Raw genomic sequence first — 9,730 nt, 5'->3', positions numbered from 1 at the left:
ACTGACCACCAACAGTGGATCAAAGCGGTACCATTTACATTTAAAGATGTAGCATTTAGGAGAAGCATAGATGCACCCTAGAGTGGACTGAAGAGGTACCATAGACATTTTGCGGCAACATGTAAATAAAACAATCATATATACACTTACACCACGGAGTGGACTTTGATGGTGTTAGGAGTGTGTATTGGAGGCGAAGTCAGGTGCAGGATAGCAGAGTGTAGTGAACAGGCGCACTTTTTTAATCCGGTCCAAAATGACAGCACAAAGTAACATAAAATGTGCCCAAACACGGAACATAGACAAAAAGTAATGCGCGTAACAATATCCACAATTCCAAAATACACGTAACACAAACAATCTTACACAAAGACATGATGGGGAACAGAAGAATAAATACATATGGATTGATTGGGGAATGAAAACCAGGTGTGCAGGGAACAAGACAAAACAAATGGATACATGAAAAATGGAGCGGCGATGGCTAGAAAGCCGGTGACGTGGACTGCCGAACGCCGCCCGAACAAGGAGAGGAGCCGACTTCGGCGGAAGTCGTGGCAGATGGAAGCTGTGTTCTGTGGGATACGGAAGGAGCCGGTCTGTACTGTGTCGTCACGATATGGTGCTAGCCTACCGTGGCCCTCTGGCTCAGTGAACAGGTCAATATGGGGGATGCTGTAGTCCTACAGAGGGGAACACAGACCCAGGCACTGTACTGTGGAGGGAGAATTATGACTGATTTCATTGCGATAACACTTTATTTAAAACTGACAGGTACAATGCTTTATAACTCGTTATAAGCATGTTTTAGACTTTATTATGTCTTAATAAGGTTTATGATATGTTATGTCTCTCTATGCAGCAAATGTTATAGCAACTCACCCATACCACCAGTCAGATGGAGCCGATGAGCATTGGTGGATCGACATTGGGGTGTGAACCTGGTGGCCCTGTATCTGCCCAAACATTGGTCAGCTCAATAGGCCCCACCTCTAGGGCAATTGAACGCCCCTCGAACCCAGGCCTCTCGTAAACCACCCAGCTGCAAAGACAAATAGTCGCAGGTAAACAAACATAAAATATGAATCTTGGATATAGACTAATTGGAACAATATGATGAATAAATGATCCATGTATCAGTTTCTTTTTATTAAATTTTCTCTGGACTTTGGACTAGTTTATTGTTTGTGCGTGTCCCTCTAGCATGTAGGTGAGTAACTTTAACCTAGGGTTAGGGTTGATTCCTAAAAATGAACTCATATGACTGATAAACAGCCAATATAATTGTTATCATGTTCATGCATTTTTTTTCCTGGCATGAGTCATGGGATGGGATGGTATTTGAACCCATCTAATGACTCACTTAGGCATGACAGATATTCTCTGCTAAGTACGGGACTGCATGTTATCTAAACATGCTGTCTTTAGATGCCAGACAGAGCACAAAAAGCTGTGTGTGTTTTTTTTGGCAAACAGGCTCTTCCTATTCCAGACCTTGATTGAACTTAGAAAACAGAACATTTTCCCAGTAAGGAATATGAGAGAGTTCAGGCTCTGTGTCTCACCATCCTCTCATCACCTTCACAGAATTCATAGGAGACAGTTGGAGCTGGGTGGCATCGATTGCGTCTCTGAAGACTTCATAGGTCTGGCCGCTAAACTGGGCATTCTCAAACAACGCCATCTAAATCATAGGAAAAGGGAGGCCATTCTGTAATAATAAATAAAAAACATCTCTAAGAAACTCTGACGAAGGCTGGGAGACCGCAAGCTCAATAAACTAATGTGATACAGACAATGTGCAGTGTGTGCATTTGTATTTTCTTGAAGAAAACATTATGAGAAAAGGAAATGCTCAAACAACACCATCTAACATAAGACAACCATGTGTCATTTCAAAGCATCAAGAGAAAAAAGAAAAATGCTGTCTCTGCCTCGCTTTAAAGCTTGTTGGTTTGATCTATGTTTGAAGAAGCACATTTCCATTACACTACAACACTACCAACACTGTCTTCAAAACATCAAGAGAAGGAAACACATTCATTCTCACTCTCTGAAGCAGATGTCTTCGACAACACAATGCAACGTCCCAAAAGGCCCCCTATTCTCTACAGCCCTATGAGTCACGGTCAAAAGTAGTGCACTACATAAGGAATAGGGTGCCATTTGTGGTGCCTCCCCTTTACCCTCTGCCAGCTTTCCGTAGGGCAATGTCACTGTCTTTTCTCTGTCCTCACTTTGTGATTGGCTTGGCAGAGCTTTCCTCTCCTTCACATCCTCAGATTTTGTCACCTCTGGGGCTTCAGTCTTTACAATGGAGCTCTCCTTCCCAACATCCAGCCCTGGCCCCTCACTGCTCTTCGTGTTTGGTGCAAGTAGAGGCCTCTTCACTGGGACCAGAGGTTATTTCTCCCCCTGACCCCTTGTCTGTCCTGGGTCTTTGGTTTCCGAAAACTTCTGGGTAGAACCCGATGAAGGTTTTGAGGCATTGGTTTCTGATTTTACAGTGGTGTCCTTCCCTGCTACTGGCACTGTAATACTAGGCTTCGAGGGCGTTGGTTCTGGGGTAGGACTCACTCCCTGTGTCGGTGTGTCATTGCTAGGTTTATCTGTTTTAGCCTCAGATGACTTTACAGACTGTGGCTGCTTTGAGGCTTTGGTTTGCTGCTTTTTTTAATACTGTGTTCTGATGGTAGTATACTGTGTTCTAATACTGTAGTTTTCTGCTCAGGCACATGCGTAGACAACCCTTCCTTATGGGGCTCAACTGCACATGTATCATTGTATTTTCCCTTTGCTGACTTTTAAATTTGTGTGACTACACTACCGACAGTTTTATCTGACTGAGAAGGCGTCTGACCGACGGGCTGTGTGGGAGGCCGTAGTGAGGCTGGAGGTTTAATCGGAGTTATAGAGGGTTGGACAGCTCGGTCTGTCTGTTTCAACACTGATTTGGATATGTCTAGCTCTGTAATAAGCTTGGGGTCCTCTTTGCTCTTAACATTGCTGGCGACTGTCCCCGGGTGTCATGTCTAGTGCATAAAGGCAAATCTGTCTTTGTATCTGTCTTTTTATTAGGCTGCTTTAACATTTCTGCTGCTTTCTTTTCAGGCTGCTTTGGTTTATTGTCGACTTGAATGTGTGGGACAGGTGGGCCTTGCTCCACAGGAGTGGGGTCTTGAGCAGGAGGCTGTTATTTCTTAGGCAAATGTGAGGGCAGATATGTTTTGCTATTTTCCTTGGAAACATTTTGATTTGTCTTAACCGTAGAGGTCTCCCCAGAGATGCCCCACTCAGCCTTCTTTCCCTTAGAACTACAGTATGTGAGGGTAGAATGTCTACAGTTTTAACATTGGGCTCTTTTCTTACACTGATAGGATCAGAAGTAGACATTTTATTGTCTTTGTTGACGTTTAGAGGTGTGGGTGATTCCGTTAGAATTGCCTTTTTCAACTGACAATGACACTATCTGCTTGTTTGAGGTCGCTGGCTTTTTACTGACTGCTTGATTGCTGTTTTCTCTAACTGACTCTTTTTTAAATCTGATTTAACATTACAGATTGACTAGATTGTGGCGATGTGACTGTCTTCACTTCCTGCTCAGATGCAGCAGACATTTTCTTTGTTGTGCCTGTTACTTCTTGTTTACTTTCAGTTTTATTGTCTGTTTGCTCGCTGTTTTCACTGACAGATTGTTTTTCAACATCTGATTTAACTTCTACATATTGACTAGATTGTGGCGATGTGACTGTCTTAACTTCCTGCTCAGAGGCCGTGGCTATTTTCTTTGTGGTGCCTGCCTCCTCCAGTTTGCTGTTGACCACTTCCTGCTCAGTGTTCAACACTTCCTGTTTTATGTCACTGCTCTGACTCTGGGGATTGGCTGCCTCCCCTTCTTTGCTTTTCTGTCTCTTGGACCTGGAGTTTTGTGTTCCATGGACTTTGGGCTGGAGGCTGACCTTATTGGTTGAGGCCACCTAAGGGGTCAGCTGGCTTAAAGAATTTAGGTCAATATTGATAGGTCTCCTTGGTAGCTCCACTGTTTTAGTAGCCTCTTTGTCCTTTGTTTTAGAGTCTATCTGATATGCTTGAGGAACTGGTACGGCGGCTACTGTGGTGGTATCTGGTTCTGCTGGTTTTGATATTATCTCTGCCTTCGGGGGGGGGTCCGATTAGGAGTCTTCTCTGCGCTGGCCAGTTTTCCCTGAATGTCCTACTTAGTTGTCTTTGACACAGCACAAGTGGGAGAAGCAGTAGCATTTTGTAACATTCCAGCCATCCCAGAGGACTTGTGAGTCAGCTTTGTTTTATCTTCCATCTTGTGAGCCTCTGCAAAGTTCTTCGCCCACTCCCGGACCCTCTTTCGTTTCTCCCGGACAGAGAGGGGGTCGAGCTGGACCTGGCGTTGCCACGTTCCACCAATGTTGCCCGCTGATCTGGCAACCCGAGCTCTCTGTTTACATCTGTTCTTAGCCGCTCTGGGACCTTTCTGGCAGGAGAAACGTCTACGCTTCTGGGGTTGGACTTACTGGGACTGGCAACCCTTGGCACTTTTCCCTCAAAAAGGGTGATCCTTTCTGCAATCCGCACGATAGCCTTAGTGGTCTTGGGTTACTCGCCCACTTTCTTCAGATCAGGTGATCTGTGAACAATGAAAACAAAGAAGCATGTTGGAATATATTTTCCATGGGAACGCAAACCATGATATTCAACGTATCTAGCTGTAAATACACTGTATTTGTTCTATTTCACACACAATCGTTCTTCACCTTCCCCTTTTCCTTAGCCGTATCCTTAACTTCTGTATCCTTCTCTGAGTTCACCATCACTTTCTTCGCAAAAAAACGTAACCTCACTGTGTGATACCTTCATGCTCCGCCGTTTGGACTCTGCACTCTCCGTGCGCCTCTCCAGCTGGCACGGGCTAGTGTTGTTGAGCATGTGTACGTCCATGTCCCCTTCCTCAGCCGCTAAGATGGCATATACAGGTGCATCTAGGGCCTCCTGGGCTTCCTCTACTCCCTTCCTTGGATGTGTTTCCGTTGGAACGCCACTGGAGGTGGTTGACCCCTGCTTACCTGCCGCAGTTGAGATCACTGAGGCATGTTTGTCTTTAGAGGAGGAGGGGGTGGAGTCTCCAGGGGGTGGAGTCTCCAGCTGTAGGTGTGTTATTATCTGAGGATGTAGATGAGATCTCGGGTGCAGGCTGGGTTTTGGTGGGCGTGTTCTCCTGAGAACTGGCTCCTCCTCCGTCTTCGAAGGAGCTCTTCCTGGATCGCCTCCTTGCTGAGTTCTTACGCCCCATCGTGTCTGTGTCTCTGTCTGTGACTGTGACTGTATCACTGGCTGTGTCAGCAATAGCCCTCAGTGTTTTTGTGTGCAACTTCAGTGACACTCCTAGCAGGGCACTGTAATTGCTATGACATTTTACGCCGATAGCAGCTTTGAGACAGGTCCTGACTTTGCGCTGCTCGGTCCTCTCCTCTGTACTGGTGTTCTTTGCTGACAAATCAGCACTCTTGGATGACTTAGCTCTGGAAATACTTTTCTTCACCCTGGTGTTGTTAGTAAGGAGCACTTCCTGCTTTGTGTGGGTGTACGTTCCGCTCTGGCTCACCCTTGTCTCCTCCAGGTACACATGCAGCCTCTTGCCTGCCTGGACTTGGGCTTGAGGCTGGGCCTGGGTGTGTGTGAGCTTGGGAGTGTTCCCGCCGGTCAGAGTCCTCCCAGGCTGCTCCCTCTTCAGGGGCGGATGAAAGCACAAATCACAGATGGCTGGCATTTCACTCCGGGGCAGGATTCCCGCTCGCTCTGCTGCTCCCCTCCTCCTCTCTCTGTGAGGCACTCCACCACTCCTCCTCCCTAGGACCTTCTCCTTGTCCTTCTCCTTATCCTTCCAGCTCACTGTGGCTGCTGGCTGCAGAGAGGGGCCGGTCCCTGTGGGTAGAAGTTCTGGCATCCGTCACCTCAAAATCCCTGGAGAGATGCCATTTGGAAGGCTGGGAATCCTGTCCCTCCTCCTGCTGCTCCTCTTCTTCCCCCACAGGCTCCTCCTGGGCCCCCTCTCCTTCTGGCCTGGGGCCTTGGTCGTCCGTCGGGGACAGAGAAGCATGGTCACTGGGACTCGTGAGGCTCCCTTTTCCTCTCCAGGGCGAGAACCAGCTCCCAATCCTGCCCAAGATACCAGTTATGTGCTCTTTTAGGGTCTGAGTAGAGGCAGATAGAAAAATCATTAGACATGTCTCTACACATAACTCTAGACATCTACGACTGCCAGTGCCAATACACATGCATAAGCGGTAACTCTTTACTTAAAATCTGCAGGTATAATGCATTATAACGTGTTATAAGCATGTATGAGGCTTTATAATGTCTTATTACAAGGCTATGTTATGTAGGAGATTTCCAATGACTCAAATAGACTGTCATTAAGTCAGGATCATTATGTCATGATTACAAGACAGTACAAATGGGACATATGTGCTTAAAGCAAGTCTTACAATGTGGAATGATCTTCAAAAGTTCATAAAGTGGGTGGATTTGGTGCCTCTAGGGCAATTCAGGTGGATGGTAGACAGCCTTTTTACTTAAGCATGTTTGTTTCATATGATTGTGTTTTGTTTTTCCTGTTTTGGGTTTGATTTTCATGTATTGTGTAATTGATGTGTTTATAGATATATGCATGCTGTAATTGTTGTTTATTGATGTGTTGTTTATTGATGTGTTTGAAAGGTCAGCATTGTAAATAAGAATTTGTTGTTAATTGACTTACCTATAAAAACTAAAGGTGAAATAAATTATAACAGCATCATAATGCATTATACCTACAGGTATCGCTACATACATTTTTGGACTTGATAATATGAATGATATATACCCATTGATTCTTGAAGAATACAACTTATTATGCCTTATGAGTTTAGTTCAACTTCATCAGAACCCAAATAGAAGCTTGTTTTGCACCAATGTGTGTAAACATTGTAAATGTAAACAACCCCTGTATAGCTTCAAAACATGGTTATAATTGTTATATAATGGATGGTCAGTGTCACGCCCTGACCGTAGAGAGCTCTATTTTGGTTTGGTCAGGGTGTGATTTGGGTGGGCATTCTATGTTTTTGTATTTCTTTGTTTTGGCCGGGTATGGTTCTCAATCAGGGACAGCTGTCTACCATTGTCTCTGATTGGGAACCATACTTAGGTAGCGTTTTCCCATATGGTTTTTGTGGGTAGTTATTTTCTGTTTAGTGTTTTGCACCTGACAGGACTGTTTCGGTTTCGGTTATTCTCTTTGTTATTTTGTTAATAGTGTTCAGTTTCAATAAAAAGCATGAACACTTACCACGCTGCGCTTTGGTCCGATTCCTCTTCTTCAGACGACAAAAACCGTTACAGTCAGTCCTTGCATCCATAGCTATGTCTATGAATTTGAGTGTGGTTACATTTCTCCAGGCCCATCCCTCAGCTTTTTACCAAAACAGAGGCGGGGGCACCGCTTTGTTATTGTTTCAACTCAGGATTATATCTTTAAGTAAGTGTACTGTATACAAGTTACATATGGCACAGTCAATATTGCAGAGAGGTGAAAAGATGAAGGGGTCAGAGTCCAAGGGTTATTTGATGTTTGTCAATGTCAGGTTCTGTGCAGTTCTCAACTAAATGGAAGCACGCAACAGCAGTATTGTACAAATTCTTCCTTTGTTATAGGAGCTCAACTCACCAAGAGCCAAGTACCACATCATTCAGAGTCTTTATGCTGCTTGTGAACATGTTTCAGGCTTTAAAACATTTAAACCTATCGACCACAAAACAGAAATATAATACATAATCCTCCTAACAGCAAAACTTATTTAGCTCTGTTGCAAATGAACATGGACTTATGCAAATGATTCCTATTTGAGAGCATTTCAAACAAGGCCTATACATGAACATCTTTTTAAATAAAAAAACGACATACGGTCATGATAAATATAACACCTCAACTTTTTCGACTGCTTCCGTACACTAGTGGCCGAGGTCTAAAGAACAACTTACCTTAAATGACAGAGGAAAGCCTTCCTCCCATTCCAAAACATTAAACCCTAAATTAACAGCTGTCAAGTCTAAGTACAGAATAGGACAGTCGCATAATACAGTCAGAAGTATGCAAAAATTACTTTCAAAAAAAATCTTGTTGTTGTAAAAGGGTTTTCCGTGTCTGACAACAAAAGAAGCCTGCAGAACAATACCGTGCGCGCGGGAGGCGACTTGACACAGAATAAGAGATATGTGCATAAGCTGAGTTGAAGTTGGTTAATTATTAATGTGGCGAACAGCGCGCGCACACGCGCAGCCTAGTGGTAAAATATCCATCTAAAGTTGTCCTCGGGAATGCATTGGACTTGCCTGCATAAGGTCCGGTCTGGTTTCAAAGAGTTTACCAACCACTGTTGAAGGGCTGCTCAAGCCGGTCTTTTCATAAAGCAGTCGGAGACTAGGCAAAGTAACCCTTTAAATAACTGGCTGCCTTAGGATAACATACAGTTTTTGTTTGTATTTTCTATTTGTTTCTCTATTTGGGAATATAATGACCAAATAGCCACAAGGCAAATGAACAAATATAAAAAAAATAGCCACATTAATTTGTTTCACGGAGTCCAATAGGATTGTTGAGGATCAAATGGTCATTAGCCTACTCGTCAATATGAATACTTTTTTTGTTGCAGGTTAGCATTTTTCCTAATGAATCTTGTTCTAGAGGCAGCTCTGCATAGTGGTCACCAGCTGGCATAGCCACAAAGTCATAAAATCTGATTTTAACCCTAACCTTAACCCTAACCACACTTCTAACCCTAAAGCCTAACCATAATCTTAAATTAAGACCAAACATTTTTTTTAAATGCATTTTTACTATATAGCCAACTATGACTTTGCAGTATGCCCATCTTGTCACACCCTGATCAGTTTCACCTGTCCTTGTGATTGTCTCCACCCCCCCAGGTGTCGCTTGTTTTCCCCAGTGTATTTATCCCTGTGTTTCCTGTCTCTTTGTGCCAGTTCGTCTTGTATGTTAGTCAAGTCAACCAGCGTGTTTTTTCCGTACTCCTTTTGCTATTGTCACGCCCTGACCATAGAGAACCATTGTTTCTCTATGGTATAGTAGGTCAGGGCGTCACTAGGGGGTGATTTAGTATATGTATGTCTATGTTGTATTCTAGTTTATTATTTCTATGTGGGTATTCTAGTTTTCATATTTCTAGGTTGGTGTGCTTGATATGGTTCCCAATTAGAGGCAGCTGGTTATCGTTGTCTCTAATTGGGGATCATATTTAAGACGCATTTTTTCCACCTGTGTTTTATGGGATATTGTTTTGAGTTAGTGCAGGTAGCACCTCTGTAGTCAAGGTTCGTTGTTTGTTTCATTCTTTCTATGTTGTTTTGTGCGTTTTCAAATAAATATTATGTGGAAACCATATCGCGCTGCAGTTTGGTCCGATAATTATTCCAGCGAACGTGACAGCTATTCTCTTTTTGATGATCCTCCCGGTTTTGTCCCCTGCCTGACTGGACTTCTTTCCCGCCTGCCTGATCATCCTGCCTGACCTTGATTTTGCCTGCCCTTCGGTACCTTTTGGACTCTGAACTAGTTTTGACCATTTTGCCTGTCCACGACCATTCTCTTGCCTTCCCCTATTGGATTAATAAATATTGTAAGACTCCAACCATCTGCCTCCTGTGTCTGCATCCGGGT

At 44.0% G+C, this 9,730-nt stretch overlaps 1 protein-coding gene across 5 annotated transcripts; it reads right to left on the bottom strand.

The window, feature by feature from the left end:
* Positions 1–219: 219 nt before the first annotated feature.
* LOC139583157 (uncharacterized) lies at positions 220–8,388 on the bottom strand. 5 transcript variants are annotated; one of them, XM_071413956.1, is made up of 6 exons: positions 7,343–8,028; positions 4,770–6,206; positions 4,530–4,642; positions 1,566–1,684; positions 883–1,042; positions 220–715 (listed from the first exon to the last, which is right to left on the bottom strand). In XM_071413956.1, the coding sequence occupies exon 2, from the start codon at positions 5,957–5,959 to the stop codon at positions 5,114–5,116; it is 846 nt and encodes a 281-aa protein (XP_071270057.1). In that variant the 5' UTR covers positions 5,960–6,206; positions 7,343–8,028; the 3' UTR covers positions 220–715; positions 883–1,042; positions 1,566–1,684; positions 4,530–4,642; positions 4,770–5,113. The 5 variants fall into 5 exon arrangements, 2 of the variants coding, with proteins under 2 accessions (XP_071270057.1, XP_071270058.1); XM_071413957.1 differs by having other exon boundaries at positions 220–683; positions 4,770–8,028; XR_011676495.1 differs by lacking the exons at positions 4,530–4,642; positions 4,770–6,206; positions 7,343–8,028 and adding an exon at positions 8,035–8,388 and having other exon boundaries at positions 1,566–1,711.
* Positions 8,389–9,730: the final 1,342 nt, after the last annotated feature.

Source organism: Salvelinus alpinus, chromosome 8 (assembly GCF_045679555.1).
Source record: "Salvelinus alpinus chromosome 8, SLU_Salpinus.1, whole genome shotgun sequence".
In the NCBI taxonomy this organism is placed as follows: Eukaryota; Metazoa; Chordata; class Actinopteri; order Salmoniformes; family Salmonidae; genus Salvelinus; species Salvelinus alpinus.
The sequence above is the reverse complement of the archived record's forward strand: the minus strand, read 5'-3'. Positions and strand labels throughout refer to the sequence as shown.

Excerpts from the sequence above, each read along its gene's own strand:
- LOC139583157 (XM_071413957.1), bottom strand. The coding sequence starts at position 5,959 with ATGCCAGAACTTCTACCCACAGGGACCGGCCCCTCTCTGCAGCCAGCA.